This window comes from Syngnathus leptorhynchus, chromosome 5, assembly GCF_054491065.1.
Source record: "Syngnathus leptorhynchus isolate UIUO chromosome 5, UIUO_Slep, whole genome shotgun sequence".
In the NCBI taxonomy this organism is placed as follows: Eukaryota; Metazoa; Chordata; class Actinopteri; order Syngnathiformes; family Syngnathidae; genus Syngnathus; species Syngnathus leptorhynchus.
The window spans coordinates 8,139,192-8,160,938 of NC_141199.1; the positions used below are offsets into that span (position 1 = coordinate 8,139,192).

Below are 21,747 nucleotides of genomic sequence, written 5' to 3' on the forward strand. Positions count from 1 at the left end.
TGATGTCTCTGAAGGATTATTTTGTGTGATTACTCTTGCTGTGTCAAGAGTGATTTGCCCACCCTGATCTGCCCAGAAAATGGTTGGTGCCCTGTAAATATTGCCAAACCTAAATCCTTGTGTGTGCCGTCATCACTAAATTTGGCTGACTCACATAGACTGCAAAACAAATCGAGTGTCTAATTTGAATTGAAATAAAATCAGCCTTGTCATTTTGATGTTGTTGCTTCAGGAGTGCAAATATTTCCAAAATGATTGGACTATCCTACAGTGCGGTTTGTGTTTGTTGTCCTAAGTTAATGGCATATATATTTTTCTTTAATGCAGTGCGCCTAAATGGCAACATTGTATCGACTATTTACTGTGTACAGCAGCTTTTACATGGAAAAAAACGGCCCCTCGTTTTTGATAGTGTGGTCATTCTATTGAATGTGTAAATTATGTCCGATGCAGCGCAACCATGCAGATAATTGTGGATGTAGATCTGAATGAATTGATTGTAAATTTGTAAAAAAAATCTATTAATTGTGCTTGTGATGATGCATGTCTGTCTCACTGGACGCCCATTTATAAGCGTGGTCTGTTTTGTCCTTTCTAATCTTCTGTCTCACAACCGCAGGAAATGGTCCCATTGTCCTTGGGAGAGGAAGTGGCCTGAAGCCACTAGCTAGATCTATGGAGACTGTGGTGAATTATTAATCATTACTTACAAAGTGACCACACACAAGGATAGCTGTCTTGTCTGCTCACTGTGAACCATTTAGTCAGCTGACCTCAGGAAACGCTCCTGTAGTTTATTGATGTTAGCAGTGTTAATTGACTCAGTCTTGAATTAGGATGAGAAAAAAAGAATTGAGACAAAAAAGGTTAAAACTTTTGCATCACAGTTCACTTTAATGTTTATATGTAAATGACAAAAAATGCTTTGTTTTATTCTTGTCAATACACTGTTGCGTTTACATTATGAAAAAAGTATTTGATATAAACATTTTCTTTATTATTATCCATTCCACTGTTAGATTACTGTTAATTGTTACAAGAAAAAACGTCGTGTAATGAGGACGAGGCGTTGTCATTCAGATTAATAACACTAGAGGTCGACAGCGAAGGGAAGAATCCATTGTAGTCCAATTTTGTGTGGAAGGGTTTGCTTGCTCTCTCTCTCTCTCTCTCTCTCTCTCTCTCTCTCTCTCTCTCTCTCTCTCTCTCTCTCTCTCTCTCTCTTTCTCTCTCTCTCTCTCTCTCTCGCTCTCTCTCTCTCTCTCTCTCTCTCTCTCTCTCTCTCTCTCTCTCTCTCTTTCTTCCCCTCAAGTCGTGCTGCGTAAATAACTACATTACCCACAATGCCCGCCAACATCGACCAAATGGAACACAAAGCAAACGAGTTGCAGTGACAGCTGATCGCGACTTTACTGAGGGAAACTTCAATTTTGCCTGCTACCACACAACAAACGCGAATCAAAGAAACATGTAAGTATGACACTTTTTACAGACTGAGCACATTTAGATTCTCTGCAACACAGGTTTTGACTGACTCAACTTTGTGAGGGGAAATTTCCATATAAGTGCTGGTCAGTGGGTGTGAAAGACACGGTACGAAGTACGTACTGGTGTCCTAAATTGTCCTCTTTTTAGCAACTATAATGAAAATGAAATAGCAATATGTTGATTGCACGTCATGCCGATGTTTTCGGGAAATTAGAACTTCGAAATTAGAACTTCGTTCTGTTGCCACTTGTTTTTGCGGAGTGAACTGCACTGTGCTCGGGGATCCCTGTTACATAGTAAAGTTTTTTTTTTAAATTATATATATAAGGCTTAATTTGATAACCAATACTGATGCATTCAACCAATGCCAATCCACTATTTGCCACTTAAATTTAAATAATCATCAACAACATTAACGAAACTATGTGTAGTTACTGTTCTTATTCTTAGTTTTGCAGTTTTTAGCATCCAAACTTTTCAAAAGTGTAGATGTGCTAACCAGTCGACTACCATGACTAAATATACAAACTAAAATATACTTTGCAATTGCCTGACAACCTGTCCACAGTGTTTACCACCTCTTACCTCAGCTGGGATTGGCTTCTTCAGATCACCTGAACATGGATAACTTCTTCAGCTGGAACATGGATAGCATAGATTTGAGAAGCAGTCAGAATGACATCCGAGCCATCTATTGAATGTTCATATAAAAAAAGAAAGAAAGTGTAATTTTACTAACTATAACATTGCAGATCTTCTCCACTTAGTTTATTTGAAACATAATAGAAACGTCTTATGTCAAAGTGAATTGAGGATGCACTTGCAAATTCTTGCTCGCCTGAGAAAACACTGGCATATACAATAGTGGAACCTCTAAATGCTGCTGATGTTTAATTCACAATTTATATTAAATATTTGAGGAAAAATACAACTTTGGGTCTTCAGATTTAAAATCACTGTCATACACATCAGCGTAATATTTTCTGCGCTGACTATAATCTTATACTGATATTAGTTTATTGATGATTGTACTGTTCTGTATTTCCATTGTGGATGTAAATTACCACCAAACTCCAGATTATCACATTACACACTTCCGACCTCTCTTAAATCCCCCATAAATACCTCATAATCTGGAGTTCTAAAGAAACAATAGCCACAAGTGACAACACAAGTTTGTTTTTGCTGAGAACGTTTTTATGCACGTTATGCAGATGTTGAAATTCTAACTTTTTGGTCAGTTGTTCTTAATTCACTGCTGCCATTCTGTCTGTCATTTCTATTACTCCTCCAGTTTGAGGATTTCTCGTGCTTCATGCTTTTGTAAAGCACCATAAATATGGAATATGTATTTTGTACTGTAATTTTTGATGGATTTAAGGAAATGAACTCACCACCTTAACTGTTTTATGTCGATCAGGTGGACATTGTATGACATATGCAAAGATAAAAACGTGCTCATATCTCAGTCTGCTTTTGGCCCCACCTCTGCCTTTTCTTACTGTTTCTCTCTCCTCTTACAGGACACACATTTTACACAGCACCACAGCAGTAGGCCGGTGAAAGAGCTTCAGGAGCAGGGAAAATTGAACTCGATGGGCTCACGTTAAACAAGATTGTGTCCTAACTGCACAAGATTACTATAAGAGCACAGTAAGTCCCGTCGAGTGTTTTCATATTAAGAAATTCTCTCGGTTGCAGGTTGTTCAGTCGTGATCGTCTTTAGTACATTCGCATACTATTTCATTGCTCTGCTGAATTTGCAGTTTTGATGCAGCACAGTGCTGTTGTTGCTCTTGTCAACTTAAGTAAATTAAATCACGGTTTCTTTCCAGCAGTGCCTGCAACCATATGCTATTCAAGCTACGTGTTTTGTTTTTCCTGTTTCCATTCAATATTGATTTTACATAGACAATGTGAGGGGACTTCCCATCATCTGGTGTGTTCAGTTGTGTTTGCGTTAAAACCTGTGGTTTCATCGAGGTAAACGAGGGTCCACGCTGGCGTATTGTAGCTATCGGCAGGTGATTTTCGCTTTTTCGGGTTGTAATTTGATCAGTTATCTGTGTGAAAAATACGAGTTGCATATTGTATGGAGCATTTGTACAGTAATGTAAAACTTTTGCGAGGACCAATTGTGGTGTTAGGTCAAAGTTTTGGATAAGCTCGCATACACCTTACAAAGCGGTGAAGAACTTTTTGGACATCATATAAATGTTATTCACGCTTTCTAGTTCGTGGGACTTGTTGTCCGACAGTTGGTTTTGAGCCAAAGTTACTGAAGGTGACTGCAGTGCTGATCGTCTTTTATAGAACAAGTAAAATGGTACTTGGGGTTATTTTGTGACCACTTTCTTTTCACGTGAGCTTTCGGTCCACATATAGCTCTCACAGTTGTTAGGGTGACATTCTTGTTAACATTGCCCCCCCACCCCCTTCCTGTTGTGTCCCATACCCCCTAACTCCCATTTTATTTTTTTTAAGTCTTGAAAATAGCTTTAAATCTTAACTTTGTTGCATTTCTTAGTTGCTAATTATTTTAGTTGAGTCTTTCTATTGTTAGATTTTAGTGGTAACTAGGCATTCCCTCCTGTCAAGTTTAGTTGAGGAGCATATTGTGTTGTATTAAACAGATCCATGCAGAGCCTTGTTGGGAAATTAAGTTATTGAGAAAGTGCTAGCCCTGAACTGTCACAACTATACCTTTAAAACTGGCATTAAACCGAACTTTACTTTTAATAATTATTACACCAAGTTTGGAAAGATGACCATGTGCCCCTTTGTAGTGCTATGTTTATGTCAAAGTCTTAATTATTTGACATTTAACAAGCAGTCATAAAAATTGTACAACATTATCTTGCGTTGAACTTTCAAGAGAAAAAAAAAACGTTTCACTGTATTAACACGATTGTAAAGGAGAAGAAAAATACATTGAGCTCTGATTTCTATATTTCTATAAAATTGACATCAGTAGGGTTTTGTATTGCGGCATCGAATGAACAAAATCGAAATAAAAGCAGATGTTTGCAAATGTCTTGTTTTGATTAAACCCAAAGGTTAGTCTGTTTGTTTTCACAAATGACTCCGAATATTAATGGATAGTTCCTGTTGAGAGACAGACATTAGAGGAGTTGTACAATTCAAAGGAAAAAAAAAAAAAGTGTTGCTGTATTATTTTTAAATTCTCTCATAATTTTTTGTTGTTGTGGGCTGTTAATCAATATCACGATGGCTCATTCTCTCTCTTGCCAAGTCACTCCCCCCTTGCAAAGCTATGTGCCTTCACTCACGTACATACCCTCCTTGGCAGGGCATTGCATTCTTTGCACTCAGTGCCATTGAGGAGCTTGCCGAGTTAAGCTCAGGTCCAAGTTCCAAGGACAAAGACTGTTTGCACCACCTGGTAAAATGGAAGCCATTCGGTGACATGATTAATAATGATCATTATTGATCATTACAGTGTTGCAAATGATTAAAGTTTTAATGAAGTTCATTTTTTAATGCAGTTATGTTTTCAAAGGCTGATGCCGGTGCACTGTTTTGCAGAATCCCACGCGGCACACTGCCAAGATTTAGTTACAAACATTGAGTTTGCTGGTTAATAATCATGTCCAGTATCACTACAAAGTGGACGGCAGGTATGACCGCAAGTGTGATAATCCAACTGTGTACTTTGCTTTATTGCCAAATTAGAATTGTCCCATCTTGGTTTTGTGTGAAGCTAGAATACTCCCATGTAAGAATTAATAATGTTTACAGTCGTTGTCTGGAAAAATTACTAGTCTTGGGTGCGCGAGCCAAAACATGGGCTGCAAAAAATGAATAAATGTTGGGCCGGCACAAACCAACACACTCGGGAGAGAGCCAGACAGTCCAACAGGAATAAGTCAAACTAAAGGGTTTGTGATAGCGATATGTGTGCTGGCAGGAGTTTGTGGACTGTGTTGGAGGGGACTGGTGGGGATCAAGTTATTTATGCCTAATTAGGTGAAAGTGTCTGCGTTCTGCTCAACATGACAATAGAGGTGAACCCTTTGCCCTCTGGAAGCATGTGGAGTTGACTTCAATTACTGGATGGAGGTATCATGTGTCCCATTGTTACCCCAAGTGGAGCAAACAGATCATGTCGTGTCGTATTTATAGAACGTAACTGTGATGCTGTTAACACAAGAGTCTTTATTCGATAAGAAATGTAATATTAATTTAGCTTTTCCATTGGCAACAGTGACCTCTGCTGACTGACGTGGTGAACACAATACATTTCTTTTTACCAACTTAATCCTTGACGAAAGGACGCCTGTTTGGATGCCAGAAAACTTCCAAAGAAAGCGTTTTCTCCATGAAAGACTCATTATGCTAATATTCATTCTGATAATGCGCCTAACAATTCAATGTTAACTGGCTTGTTTAAACAGTTGCACCATTAGGAATGAATAAAGTGAACTCATTTTAAACCGTTGTTGATGTTTGGGTAATGATTAATAATGTTGTCCTGTATATGTTTTGTATGGGTTCAATAGTTCAAAATGCCAGCTTGAAAACAAAAGCCATTAACAACAAAACTCTTCCGTAAATTGATCATTTTCATATTTGAATGCTTTCATCTGATAATGTCTTACATTGACCCAATTTAAACAACAAAACAAACAGCAACGATACACTTCAGAGAAATTGTATTTGGGGCACATATCTAAATGTTAAGCATTTAGCTATTACTGTCCGAAGATAAGCTTTAAACTTAAGAAACAAAACAGTTTGCATGTAAATGTGGGCAAGCACTTGCTGCAGAGTTTCTCCATGGGTGTGTTACAGTTATGCCGAAGAACCTGATCCGTGCAGCTTCAGGCTGTGGTAACTCAATATGAGCCAAAACACATGAGGAGGCCCAGCCCTCCTGCACACACCTTCGTCAAACGCTCCTTTCATTAAACAACAGACTGTTCATTTATAGTTTTCTGTTAAGTCTTTTGAAAAGTGTCATATGACCACAATAACCAGTATGGGAGTTACAAGTATGCAAAAATACGTTGCAACCACATTTCAATCATTTTCCATTCTCTTATTTCCCTCTCTTTTCTTACTTTAGTTGTTGCCGCCGCTTTGCATCCAAACCCAGCGTCCTGTGCTGTCACGGTCAGCCACCAGGGGACAGAGTTGGGCTTTTCTTTTCCATCTCCTGACAAACTATCCCACGCATCTCTTCTCCGGCTGGTCTTTCTCCTCCCGCCTGGCTCACACAGGCCCACCTGGACTCCCAGTCAGCCCTCTCCCTCCATGTGGGTTGGGGGGAGGTGGCGGGGGCCCTGGATCTGGACCCCCAACCTATTCAGCTCGGCTCAGCTGAGGGAGAACTGGGACAAGCATCTTGCCTCGATGCATCTACTCTCACAGGTAGGACAATGTATAAAAAAATGGATTTTTTTCATCTCTTCTTAGATTTAAATAAATGTGCTAACACAAAGATGTGCTGTACTCAGACCTCTGTGCAGACCTGCCAGAGTTGGAGATAGTCAGCCTCCTGTCAGAGGGCCAACCCAATTACACTCTCCGAGCAGACTGTGTATTTGGCTACGAAAATGACGACTGGTTGCACACCCCTCTGCTGCAGCCAGAGGTCGTCCTGGGCCTCACACACCAGCAAATTGACGAGACCTTCAAGTACTTCTGTGAGTTTTTTGTTCCCCCTTAACATACAGTCGTACTCATTTTTGGAATTTAAAAGTCGGAGGTTTTTCCACATTTCATCAAACACTTGCAAGACTTTACAGATTTTGTTGCCTGCTTGCAGGAATGTACTGTTTATTTATTCAGAACAGCTTGTTTAACTTGCCATGCCCAACCAAAACTCCTTGTCATAATATGGCAATTATCATAACCAGAGCGATGAGAATAAGCCCTCTCAAACAAAAATATTTTTTTGTCATTAGTGCAACGTCGGGCGGCTCAGTGATGCACTGGTTAGCACGTCCGCCTCACAGTTAGGAGGGTGCCGGTGCGAGTCCACCTCTGACCCTCCCTGTGTGGAGTTTGCATGTTCTCCCCGAGCCCGCGTGGGTTTCCTCCGGCCCCCCCGCGTTTCCTCCCATATCCCAAAAACATGCTTGGTGGTAGGCCAATTGAGCACTCCAAATTGTCCGGAGGTGTGAGTGCGAATGGTTGTTTGTCTCTGTGTACCCTGCGATTGGCTGGAAACTGGTTCAGGGTGTCCCCCGCCTACTGCCCGATGACCGCTGGAATGGGCTCCAGCACGCCCGCGACCCCTATAAGGACAAAGCGGTACAGAAAATGGATGGATGGATTGTACAATGTCTCAAAATGCCCCTTCATTCTGTCTACAAATCATTACGTTTTTGTGTCAACCTTGTCTGCGGTGATCTCAAGTGCACAAAGACTCCCTCCCTTCCACACACTGCTGCGTAGGTCAGCAATGTCACCAAGCTGCTTAACCTTGTGTCACTTGGCTTCCTAAACAGTAGATCTTCAGATAGAATAGCCAAGTGGCAATGTTGAAAACATGATGGCATGCGTGCTATTTAGAAATACCTGTCCAGTGCATTGATTATTATTTTTTTTTTTTTCATGGAATCATGAAATGTGCACATTATACTGGTGGGATTTTTCTGGTGTAGTTTGACTTTCAAACTTGGTGTGAGTGTGACCCACCTAGTGATGCCAGTAACAGCAAAAGAGAATTTGACCACTTATTTTTTCCAGCACTGAGTAAATTATTCAGTTACTCACTGTCTTAGATGAAAGATGTTTATCCTAGTCACTGTGGGTTTTCTACTGTGTCGTGGCAAGGGTGAGTCTGAAGAAGTCAAAGCAATATGAAATTTGTAATCTAATTTTGTTACTTTTGAAATCAAGTAATTGGTAAAGGAGTATTGTATAATTACTTTTCAAGGTGCATACTTATAACAAAAAATAAGTTACTTGACTAGCTTCACTCAATAACTATTCCCTGGGCTTTGTTTGGTTGCTTTTTTTTTTTTTGTGTTGGTCTTGCAGAAGATAAAAATATTGTCATCCAAAAATGTGCTGTCTTCAGGAATGAATTTTTCCAAAAAAAGAGCTGAGAGCCACCATCTTGAAACTCTTGATGACCCTTTGTTTGGAGGAATAGGAACTCATGAGCTTACGTGGCTGCATCCTCATAATGCTAGTTAGGCTGTACTTAAGCGATGGCAAAACACATGTTCCTATGTGGAGCAGGACAGACTAACCTGCTAACTCGAGTGTCTGGTTCTCTCAGTCGGCATATGGTGTTGTTTAGTTTCTACGTACCTCTCAGTTACATCTTCATTGCTGCCAATATGTGGAATTTAGATTACCGTCATTCCTCCGTTTGTAAGAGAGAGAGCATGTTGTATTGATTTTATTTTGTGTGCATGGGGGCTATGGTGCCTTCAGATTAGTTCTGATCAGTGTACCTTCATCCAGCCTGCATATAGGTTTCTCTTGCCGTTTCTTGACTTTTCTTTTCATTCCATTCTTTTGTTTTTCAATTCAATTTGAATAAGGTGCGTTGCAGCAGGGAGAAATGGAAAATATGCAGGACACAAGACCCCGAGAATTAGGATTGACGACCCCTGCCGTAGACGGTTAGACCTAATCGGCTAAGCTTTTAAGATTCTTAAAATTGTCTTGCGTGATACATTTGATCCAGAGTCACTTATACATGTGAAAAATATATGAAGTGGTTAATATTTCAAACCCTGCAGTGTTTGCTTTAGCAACTTTAAGCATCAAGACCAGATGTGAGAATGTTAAACTTTTGAGATGTTTGCGTCATACACTCTATAACATCTTGCATGCATGAGAATTCTCTTTCTTTGTTGCTGTTTGAAATTTCTAATGTGCAAGAAGTGCACAGTTATCTGCTGTTTTGATATCTTTTTGTATTTCAAGGGAAGATTTCATTGCATTAAATGTGTGCATCCACTCATGTTATTATTTATTTATTATTATTACTTATCAGTCCACCAATCCAGAATGAAGGTTATATATATATATATTTTTTTTTTTTGTAAGACAACTGAAAAACATTCCACCCACCACAGTCTGAATGCATTTTCTTTCTGAATCCATCAACAAAGTGAGTGGGTGTGGCTTTGTCTGCACCAATCTTCCGCAGAGCCCTCTCTCTATCATGCTGACTTCAAGTTTGTGTGGTGAATCAGAGCAGCCATTGACGTGGTTGGAAACTACCATCCAGTGTTGCGCGGGGGTGGATGAGCTTAATATGACATCATTCTCACTGTACCAGTGTTGCCATTTAGAATTTTGCACCATTATATTGATAGGACACCAATATTTATATAAGTGGATGAGCCAGGGGTCTCAACGTGAGCTCATCTGTCTTATGAATTAGAGCTTGCATCATCCATGACCCCTCCTCCACTTTCTTCCTTCTGTCCTTTCTCAGTCGTCCAACGTGGTCAGGTGAACGTAGGCAGGAATGACGACAGATGGACCTTACAGACTGATGGATTATGCATTAGCACCAAGGAGCTCAGAGTCTTTGCCACAAACAAACACAGGTGTATCCACTCCCTTCAAGGCAAGGGGATCTTGTTTTTACCGAACCAGCAACATGATGCTCGGGAGACGACAAACGTGCGTGGGAAACCAACAGTAGAATAAGGAGGATTTAAATGATGGATGGCAAGACTGAGAGCAGTTTTTCTGTGGTCACCATGGAGGTGTGGAGCTCCTCTGCATCCGAGGAGGAGGAAGAAGAGAGGAGCGCCGTCGATATTGTGCTAGAGGACAAAACCTGCCGCAACAGCAACACCGCCAACGACAACAATAACAACAATAACAACAACAATAACCTTTGCAGGGAGGTAAAGCAAGGTGAGATAAAGGCATAGGGATGAGGATGATGAAATTGTTATTAGGGATTCCTGGAGGAGCTTTAAAATGTTTTGCGTCTCTTGAGTAGATTTAGTTTTCTGGCTCAAATGTTGAGGTTTGTGTTATCTAACAGCTTTAATACTTAACTATGTGCAGCATGTACTGCAGAGTGCAAGCTGTGGAGTCATGACTTTGAGGGTCATGCAATGATTAACAGTTTTAAAATGATTGTTTACAGGTCTCTCCTGTAAGTTTTGACAAAATATTGTATTGACATGCATTTTATGTGCAATGTTCTAGAAATATAAAATAATAGTTTAATTTTCCTATAATAATTAGTGGCATAGAGACAGTGAAAGGAAGTTTCCTACTATTTTACTTGACTAAGTTTCCTACTATTTTACTTGACTAAATAAAATGTGTGCTGCTGCCCTAGATCTAGCTCAGTGATGGTAAATGTCATTGAATGAAACTAATATGAATGAGTGAAACTAATATACTAATGATCATGCCATGTTACAACTACTTTAATGTTTAATCATTTGTCACAGAATTTAATATTGCTATTATAGGATACCCGGTGATTTAATAGCAACACATTTGTCAAGCATACCCTTGATTCATCCTCTGTGTTACTGCTTCTCAAAATGGGCATATTGCTGGCACTGCGACACAGGCGCTCCTTTTGAAAAACACGGCAATGAAGATCCATCTCTGTCTGTCGTATATATTTTACAAATATTAGCCATTTTAGATATTCTCTCATTTTGGTAATAGGTTTTTTAAATCCCTCATGAAATTGAAAGCGTTGCAGAGTGATGCCTTCAGGCTTGGCAAGACTTGACATTATTGTACAACAATAGACGATGGAACAATGTGAATCCTAATCTCTGAGTTTATCCTTTCCTGTCTGATCCTTGCACACCAACAGACGTCATAAGTACGCCTAAATCAGCAAATGCCCATCCTTAGGAGAACAGTACTGTATTAGGTTATTGGTTTACGTAGCGCTAGAATTAGCACCGAAACCCTAAAACCTTTAGCTGTCATAGCAAATCTCTTACGTTCATCTTCCTGCGCTGTGAGGCTGCCAGGTCAAGTGCAAGTAAATTGTGCACATTTTGTTTTAGTTTTTTGATAGTGTTTTTCCTCGTCCTCCTGGGAGTTAGGATCAGGGGATGTCGTTAATAATTATCAACTGTGGTCCTTTGAGATTCTGGCCATGTGCCCTCGCTGTTTGAGAACCAGTGGTGTAGTGAACGGAACCTCTGCCATTGAAAGATTTTCTAAATAAAATCTGGTTTAAGATAGAAAAATGCATATATTTTTATATTTTACTTGATATGAAACCTGGTCGAAATATTTATCTGGGTATGGTCCTCGCTTTAACTCTACTTTATCTGTACAGTGCGTAACAGTGTATTTTCCTCTATACACAATTACGAAGTACCTGAAATTTTGTCGAGCTAATCTCTCCAAGTCCTTTTTTACCTGTTCTTGAACCTAAGAGGAACGGGCAGTCCTGTCAGCCAAACTGTTACATAGCTATGACCTCTAAGGCCAACACATAAAAAAAAAAGTCATATATGTCGATACTTTGTTCATCCTATTTGCAGTGTGTTCAGGCTGTCTCCAGATGTCTGCTTTTTATTTAGAAAAGATGGAAGTAGCTGTACGCTGCAGTAAATCAACAGGCTCAGTGCGATTTGTCTTCTATAATTCAAACACAACAAATGATTCAAGTGTCACCTCAGCTAGAGGCCATTAGATTTTCTCCATTAGCCTTATTAAGTGTTTGGCAGCCAAATCCAAGGAGCCCAATCTAATTACTGTGTTGTATGACAAAAGCCTTGCTAAGATTCAAATGTCACACTTCATTCTGGTTATTCAGACTTAGGTGCTTAGCCTGAAATGAACAACTGGATATTGAGATTCAAAGTCAACCTGCATCAAAGGCAGGTGCATTATTTTGTTTGTACTGCCATTTGAATTCCGCACACGCGTTTTGCATATTACAAATTGTTGCAACATTTAGGTATGTTAGTATGTGTGATACAATAATTTTTTGTTAAAAAGAGAAATGTACTTTTTTAGTGTTTGTATGCAGATGGTTGAGTCTATGGTTTGCCTGCCCACCCATCAAGTGTAAAATTAAACAAATAGATATTTAGTCATTTCTGAAAATGTGTCTGAGGCAGACGTTCTGCACTTTTTGCACTGCTACAAATTGGTGGAACAAATGAATACAATAAGTCACCGCACCGAATTTCTCAGCCAATGACATGACCAACTTGGCTCGATGAAGTTTCAAAGCAAAACCATCACTGACATTGCAGCCAACTCACGATTTTGCTCAAAACCAAAATAGAAGCACAGTGTAGTGTTGTTGCCATTGGTTTGGGTGGTATTTGTATTTGGTGATGTCATACGCCACTCCGTTACACTAATTAATGTGTAATTTGCTCACGTGTGCCTGTGGGGACAGTCAAATTAGCCTTTTGTGGCTTTCCACAAGTGTTGACTGATTCACACATTAGCATTCTGACATTGCTTCGGACCGCTTGGTGATATATTAACCATCACAGATTACATTAAAAAAAGACCTTCTCGAATTGGGGCGTTTGTGATGCAAACCTTACATTGGGCGTTGGTCGAGTAAAATTGTTATCCACTGTAAGTGAGCCCATCACCAATTAATCTTGCACATCATGTCATCGAATTAAATTTGGTCATGGATCTATTCTCGGACGATATTGTTCTCCCAATAAACAAAAGTCAAAATCCAGCCACTGTTTAACCCTGCTATACAACTCCTGTGCCCAGTTTGTTTTTTGCAGACAACCCCCCCCCCCCCTCCCAATTGGGCTATATCGGTATCCAGGTGAACCAGGATTTTAGAGGAGTCTTATCTTGGCTAAAAAGGATCAAGCTAATAGGATCGCTATCTGACTGACCACATGGAGTTGTTATGGTCTGTTGAAAGCGGCTCCACATGAATGAATCGATTCCTTTTTGTTGTTGTAACAAGTTTATTTCCAACCAATGAAGTGTATTGATCTATTTTCCGCACCGACTCGGTTTGGTCCGACTAAACCAAGCCTTGTTGCATGAACTGATCAAGTTATCTTGGATGAGAGGCAAAACGTCTTTGAGAAGACTCTCAGAACTGTGCAGTTGCCATCCATTCAATGCCCCTGAGAATCTGGAAAGATCTGGATGAATGAGAATGTCATTGCTTCAGTTGAGCCGAATACTATGCAGAGTGAAAATCACCTGTAGCATCCATTCATAAATTCCCTCATCTTCTGAACCGCTTATCCTCAGGAGGGGTCGCAAATGAGCTTGAATGGCATTCACACCTTCTTGTGTGAAACATTTATGAAGGAAGCAGAGGTAATCATGAAATCTCTTTGCCTCCCTTTCTTAGTGCTGTGCTCAGACAGAGTTGGCCAGGTCACCAAGACATATCATGACATTAAGGCAGTCACACACCTGCTGGAAGAGGTAAGATGCACAGGATGTGCACACACACACACACACACACACACACACACACACACACACACACACACACACACACACACACACACACACACACACACACACACGATAAATAAGAACTTGAAAGATCTCCCTTGTTGTGCATTATTGTACACTTTGTATGAATGTGATATTCTCCAGAAAGAGCGTGATCTGGAGTTAGCAGCACGGATTGGTCAGTCGCTCCTGAAACAAAACCAAGAACTGACAAGCCGAAATGGAATACTGGATGAACAGCTGGAGAGTGCAAAGGAGGAGGTACGACTAAAACCCAATATACGTTAGTTAAATTGCACTTCAACCGTTTTACTGAAATGAACTCAATTTATGGTGACCTATTTCTCAGATTGCTCAACTGCGTCATGAGCTTTCTATGCGAGATGACCTTCTCCAGTTCTACGCAAGCACAGAGGAGATAGAAAATGCTGAATCACACTCAACGTGAGTACAACACGCACAAAGAGAGATTCTTAACAATTAACATCGTGCGAAAACGTTCTGTGCTGCATAATCATGAAAACATGATCTTTTGGTGGTAAAGTCGCGGAATGTTTTAGCATTCCATACAAAAACCTACGGAAGCTAATCTGGCGATTTTTAGTCAAGGAATCTGTTTTCAGTGATAGTCCGTCTGAGGTTTATATACAGTATGTACTATCACTTTGCAAAATAAATTTTAAAAAAACCTACGGAAAATATGGCTTATGGTCAGTGCAGCTGTTTGTATTATAAGAAGTTCTTATAAATTAAATTGAACAATTATTCAACTATTTTCTTGGACATCTTATTTAAAATTAAATGATCCATTACTACAATGTGCCCTGCCCCAAAAGACTTTAACACCTTTGGCATGCACAGCATAGAGCGAAGCTTTGTGATTTAATTATTATCATTTAGGAACTGACACAGATGTGATAAATGGAGCTTAAACCAGTTTAAAGTTCTTCCTCTAACGCCTATAAAGTGTGAATGTCTGTGGAAGGTTGCGATTGGTCAGTGGGGATTAGAAGTAGCACAAGAATCTAACGTGAGAAGCATTGACACAGGTCCTTTGGCCGGATGTAATTAAGAGATTGTTGCCTGTCATTGAGGCTGTATTTAAACTCCAGGTCACTATTCTAATCGTCGTCTACAGTCAGCACTTACCTATACCCACACATTTGCATTTTTATTTTTTAAATATATTTTTTTACTATTTCTATTTTTCATACAAATTCTTTTCTCCGTATTTGTTTTACTATTACTCCAATGGATTTGAATAATGAATGATTTGGTTTCTTTATCAACGATCAACATATATTTAGACCAAATGTAACTAGTGTAATTGTATTCCTCATATGGGGAAAATGTTGTTCTTTACAGAATCCCAAAAAATGAATCAAGCAGTTCTCTCAGCAACTTTGTCCACTATGACTTCATGCAGCAGAAACTGAAATGTTTAGAGGACGAGAACCGCAAACTTCGCCTGGAGGTAACCGTCTTTCAGTGTTGACTGTAAAATATGAAGTCAAAAATATGTGTCCTTTCCTTTTTTATATACCTAGTGGCAATAATTAAAATGTAACTATTTTATTTTTAAATGTTTGGTATTTTTGAAAAAGGTATTAAGTGCACAATTAAGTGCAATGTTTGTATCGTCAAATAAATGACGAGACCCAACATTATTTTTGCAGGCCAACGAGCTCTGCACAGAGACTACGGATTACGAGGAACAAGAGCAGGAGTTGATGATGGTGTGTGTGGAGGAGCTATGTAAGTCATCTCCTTCACCAAAATTGAAATTGCAACATTGTGATTGTGCTAAACAATCAAGTGCAATATGGGACCTGTGTCTTTTTAAGCCTCTGTCAACAAGCAAGTAGTGGATCTATCAGAAGAGCTAGCGCGCAAAATGGAAGACTCTTTTCGTCAACAAGAGGAAATCAGCCTGCTTCTTGCCCAGATTGTTGACCTGCAGGCCCGTTGCAAACGTGTGAGTAAAAAAAATAAAATAATAAAATTTATTCAAGACTGACTTTGATACTTAGACTAAATAAAGAAGGTGTTATATTGGGATTCAGCTTCTATAATAAAATTTGTCATATTATGAAAGACGTTGTGAACGTGCTATACAAATAAATATGTATGTATATATATATATATATAGAGAAAGTGGAATAATTGAATACAAATAAATAAATACACTCGATTTTTTTTTATTGTATTTTTTAAATAAAAGTGAGGGGTTTTTTTTGCAAAGGTTTTAGACAGTGTAAGGAATAAACTATTGAAAGTGATTGTGATTAAAATTAAAAATAATCAACTTGACTTTAACTGTTTTAGACTAGCTGTCTAAATATTGCGACGATAAGAATAAAGTCACGTTTAAAGACACTGCTGTTCTGGCATGGCAGCTGAGTGGTGACCACAGTCAAGGTGTCACGACTTGACTGAGTATTTTATGTTGGTGAAAATGAACAATCCAGGTTCTTCGGTTAAACTACATGCTGGGATTTCCATCAGTACGCAAACGCACCACAATTATCACGGTGACTGTTATCAAATGCACACAGCAGCAAGCTAAATATGTGCCGATGCAGAACAATCAGACCGACACATCATGAAATCTCAAGATTCTCCGATTAGCCATGCATGTTCGATTAGTAAGTGGATGACCAGGCCTTGCGCTAACTGACCAGTGATTTGGCAATCCTATTCCCGCGGCACTGATTTACTGCATCTTCACAATATCTTGAAGTCCACTATATTTCTTGCTTCCACAAATGATACTGTCAAGTTGCAAACTTTCCAATACTTGACTTTCATTTGGTCCATGTAGATTACTAATGAGAACGAGGAGCTGAATCAACATCTGAGTGCCTCCCGTGAGAATAACCTGAAACTGGAGTCTGAGGCAAGCAATTCAAACTCACTTTGATGAAGAGACTTGCTCTGGCTTTTGTATCTTTAAAATGGATCATAATAGAGTACATTGTTAGTCGTGAATGATTTAAGCTTGACATTTTTGTCTCTTCCTTGTCTGCAGCTCAAAGACCTGCGGGACAAGTATTCCCAATGTGAGGACATGCTCCACGAGACTCGAGAGGACATCAAAAATCTGCGAAATAAGAGCCTGCCTAATAGCACGGTGCAGCGTTATACTGCTCTGGCCTCTGTCCTCCCCATGGACAGCCTGGCAGCGGAGATAGAGGGCACTTTCCGTAAAGGCTTGGACACGCCTGCATCGTCAGAATACAAGTAAGTAGAGGGTGACATTATTGTATGCATTTGTTATCAGATCCTGAAAAAGAAAAAGTGGAAAGGTACAGTATTCTGAATTATTTCTACAATTTGTAGTTTTTTTTTTGTTTGTTTTTTCTTTAAATATTTTAGTTTTTTTTTTTCCCGAACGCAGTTTGAAAAATGAAAACACCTGCACAATGTCATGAGGACCAAAACAAAAAGTGTGTATTTACCATTATCGAATTTCTATAAGCATTTCTTTGTACAGCTTTTTGATTGAATCTGGAGTTCATTTAGTCTATGGTGCTTATGACCAGTGTTTAAAGTATTTTTTTCAATCAAATTTAAGATTTCTTTTTTTTTCTTGCAGAACCCACCCGAGGCGTGTGTTTGAAACCGTACGTGTGGTGAACAGGTCGGTGAGGCTGCGCTCTCTATGTCACTCTCCCGGGTTCCCAGGGTCAAGCCCGGTTTCCGTGCACTCCAGCTCTACCAGTACCCCCCGGACTAGTTACTATGGCTCCGACAACATCAGTCTTACTCTGGAGGACAAACCCGGCTCCAGTCTGGCCCAAAAAGACGATAGGTGCGTCAGTGAACCTAAACACACAATTGTGTGTCATCACTCACTTTTAACATCGTCGTGTTATTTGTGTAGCATCAGTGGGCCTAAGCGTCTGGGCCAGCCAGGTACTCCGGGAGGCCCTGACCTTGAAGCCGCCTTGCGCAGCTTGTCAGCTCGCCAGCAGAACCATTCTTCTGAGCGGCCATTCTTCGATGTGGAGCGCGAGCGGAAACTGCGTGCCTTGGCGGCAAACAGTGACGGGGATGAGGGTTCTAGTGGCTTCTTGACACCAAATGACAGCCTGGCCTCCAGCCCAGCGACATCAACCGGCACCAACTATTCCAATGGAAGCTCCCGCCACTCCTGTGACTCCTCAGGATCCAGGTCATACCTGCCTGATCGCCTGCAGATCGTCAAACCTCTGGAAGGTAGTTGCTTGATTTATCTTTCCAAGCAGGGAATACTAATCTACATTTCTACAGACAGGTTTTTGTTGTGAGCAACGTAACACCAAGAATGTTAGACATCCTTGGCATGATCATGTAACACACACTAATCATCACACACTCAACTCTTTAAACCTGACATTGTTCTTATGTCAAAAGGCTTTAAAGGTCTCCCAATATTAACGTTTTAAAAAACAATAACCATTTGATGGTTGTTATCACTAGGGCTTTAGGAACAAAGTAAAACCAGCTTTTCTACAATCCCGAATGAGAATTGCTAAGTAATAAATTACCATTAGCAACAGTCTTTTTTTTGTACTTGCTGTCATTTTGATTTTAAATATAATGACCAGGAACTTATCTTAGGTATTCGCTGAAAAACCATTCACGTCTCTCTGTGTATTTTTGTGCTCTTTCTGTAATGCTACAAGGGCCAAAGCTAATAGAAATGTAGTAACTGTGTCAGTAGTGCTATCTTTGCACGGTTGACATAGTTACAAATGCCAGTATACACGTGCTGACCCAACTGAAACACATAACACATGGTTGGTGAACAACCTGTTGCATTAAGTTCAGTGTGAAAAGCCTGCAGGCTGTTTTTGGAGAACCAACCATTTAATGATTGTTACGATGAATCATTTTTAACAGAGTTACATTGTACATGTTGGCTCTAGACAGTTACAAATATTGTTCTAAAATGGCAAAACCAAGAGCGTACAAGTAAGAGGAAGCATGCAACACAGGTAGGGGTCCATCAAGTACTAGTAATATAGTAGCAATTTATTTCACAGTAAGATATTTTATGGCAGCACATTGGCATAGAGGTCCGTGTTTCTGCAGTCTATGATAGAGTTTGTTGTGACTGGCACTAAAATGTCATTTATTTTCATGCACTGTTGCCTGTGGTTGTTTTTCCTCAGGCTCAGTGACTCTACACCAGTGGCAGCAGCTGGCCAAACCAAACCTGGGGGGTATCCTACACCCTCGTCCTGGCGTCCTGACGAAGGACTTCAGGGAGCTTGAAGTGGACATACAGCACGTGTACAGTTTGAACGACCTGGAGGAGGATGAACCTGACCTGTCGCTGATCTCAGGAGCTCACAGCATGGGTAAGACACCTATTAATTATAAGTAATAAATATTTACAACACATGTACAGTGATCCACCGCTATCTCACGGTTCATCTTTTGTGCCCCTGGATATAGCAAAAATATATAACAACATTTTTTTAGTTTTTTTAAAAGTTTTTACGTGTGCATGTGCTATGTTGTAAGAAGTTGAATGTGATGTTTTTCCTCCAATAACCTGCAGTCTCTCGATCGGGTCCCAACCGCCCTCCGACTTTTCCCACTCCTGCCACAACCCACAGCCAAGTTCCCCAACCATCCCTCCTCATCCCTTCATTCCCTTTCGGGTAAGAATTCTTGTAGTCGAAGTCTTGCACGTTTTTTGATCTCTCCCTTTGTTGCAAGCGTTCCCACCGGCGTTGACATTTAGGTGTTAAGATTTGTTCTTTTTGTGAATCGGAACTTTTTTTTACAGGCAAAATATCTCTTGAATCGCACAAAACCTTTTCTTTGAACAGTTGACTTGTATGATGTCACAATCAGGCGTTCTCATCCTTTTACAGTGGCACTGTAGTCATTGAGATCAGTTTTGCTCATTTGACCAGCGTTTCCTTTCCCCCCCTCATAGTGGCAGAAAACGTCGGTCCAGGCTCTTGCTCCAACTTTAGAAGGAGCAAAGTAAGAGCGGGTAGCTTCACTATTACTCAAATCCTCAATTTCTGTGTTGAGGTATTAACAAGAGAGGCACAAAAGCGTGCATCAAAGCACCGTCTTGACGTCAAGGGGGTCAGAGATTGAACATCACAAAATGAATCATGGCCTCATTCTGTGATGTATGGAAATTCATATCTGTGCGCTACTAGTAGCATTTTCTAACACCACGCGTAGCAGCACAAAGCGTGTAATAGTGCATGGACTTTCTGGAGGTCAAGCATATGACGTAGATGCTCATTTCCGTATTGGTGTGCCCTTTTGTTTTGTCACACAGCCTCATCTCAAATACACTTGTGTGTTGAAAGCTTGTTGAGCTGTTCCATCCGATCTAACTTGTTTGCGCACCTCTCATACTCGAGTGGCTTGTTGAATTTGTTTAATGACTCTCATAACCTCACGATTGTGCTGCCTCAGTATTTCCTCATCAACCGTTTTTTTTTTTTAACATTCACCACAACTGCTAGCCAACACAATGAAAGCGCTTGCACCATTCTGTACCCATTGTTGTTGTTTTTTTTTTTTGCAGCCATCACCCTATCAACCTGCCATTATGTCCGAACTGTGAGCACGTGAGCTCTTCACCTGTATCCTGCCAGCAATGCTTTGGCCTCACGGCCTCCACCACCCTAAATATAAGCCGGTCATCACCGAGGCTCCTGCAGCTTCTTGAAGAACGAGGTATCTCCGCCTCCTGTTCTCCCTACCAACACACACACAGTATCCACAGCATAGAGCCTCGGCTCTCCGGCGCCGTCGATAAAGGTGGGGGCTCATGCCCGGACATGGCTGGGAAAAGGAACAATTTGAGCTTCAACCTAGTTGGAGAAGCTTTCGCGTCTCAGGCTGCACAGAGTGACCGCCTAGAGGATAGTGAGCTGTGATTTATTTTTTTTTATTTTTTTTTGGGACAACCATCACACTGCTCTTGGCCCACTGTACATTGTGTCTGTTTGCTCTACAGCCAGACTCTCATGGTCCTCTTCTTTTCTGTGTCATGGCAATGTGTTCACCTATGTTCATCTCAGGACAATCACCCACTCTCAGGCTGTTTAATTGCAGCAATAGATTAGTTTTCCACACAAATAAGAAACTTCAAAAAAGCTGCGATAATCTTTTTATACCATATGCCGTAGAGGTTAGTGACACATTTTTTTTCTTTCTTTAAAAATACGTGTTTGTAGTTGATGTAAATTTCATGCAGTAATTTGTTACTATCACACTGATGAACTTTCAAATTGCACTGAAACATATTCTGGTCTTCCTGTGTATTACCTGCTGTATTGAGAAAAAAATCTTGTATATAACATGATCATGTATAATTACATTAACAGAAATAGATGACGATGCACTGAGAGGACGAAACAATGACTGCACTGAATCGTTGATTTTCACCTTTAGCTGTTTTCACATGGCAAATGTTGTTTGGGCATCAAACTGCTCCAAAGCACTCATTTTAAATCAAGTGAATGAATGTCTTTAAAAAAAAAAAAAAAATCATATTCATGACTTCATAGGAAATGTCATTCTGTTGGGTTAGAAAACACAGTAATGGTACATATGTACTTTTGAAAGCCGTATATCGAACAATCATTGAAAGTAGAGGAATTAATGCAGTTATCTGTAGCATAAGAGCATAGGATCCTGTAGTTTTAAAAGGGAATGAAACGAAGAACACAAGTTATGGTGACTTGTGCTTGACGTTAACCAAAACACTTTTGTCTGCACTTTGAACGTGCTCTGTCTGTATTTGCATTCTCTATAATATTGCAGTGTGTGTATATATACCATCCCACCTGTGAATAAAATCTTGTATTTCCATATTGCTTTGAATTTGCAAAAAACTTTATT

At 40.0% G+C, this 21,747-nt stretch overlaps 1 protein-coding gene across 1 annotated transcript; it reads left to right on the forward strand.

Moving 5' to 3' along the window:
• Nucleotides 1–6,668: 6,668 nt before the first annotated feature.
• On the forward strand, nt 6,669–21,710 carry hap1 (huntingtin associated protein 1; the record flags this gene model as incomplete). Its single annotated transcript, XM_085911589.1, has 15 exons — nt 6,669–6,879; nt 6,966–7,154; nt 13,772–13,848; nt 14,026–14,142; nt 14,231–14,325; nt 15,247–15,355; nt 15,558–15,636; nt 15,726–15,856; nt 16,703–16,777; nt 16,910–17,121; nt 17,477–17,692; nt 17,765–18,099; nt 19,038–19,226; nt 19,430–19,532; nt 20,426–21,710. Coding segments are annotated over 15 exons (2,493 nt in total), but the record flags the coding sequence as incomplete, so codon positions are not given.
• Nucleotides 21,711–21,747: the final 37 nt, after the last annotated feature.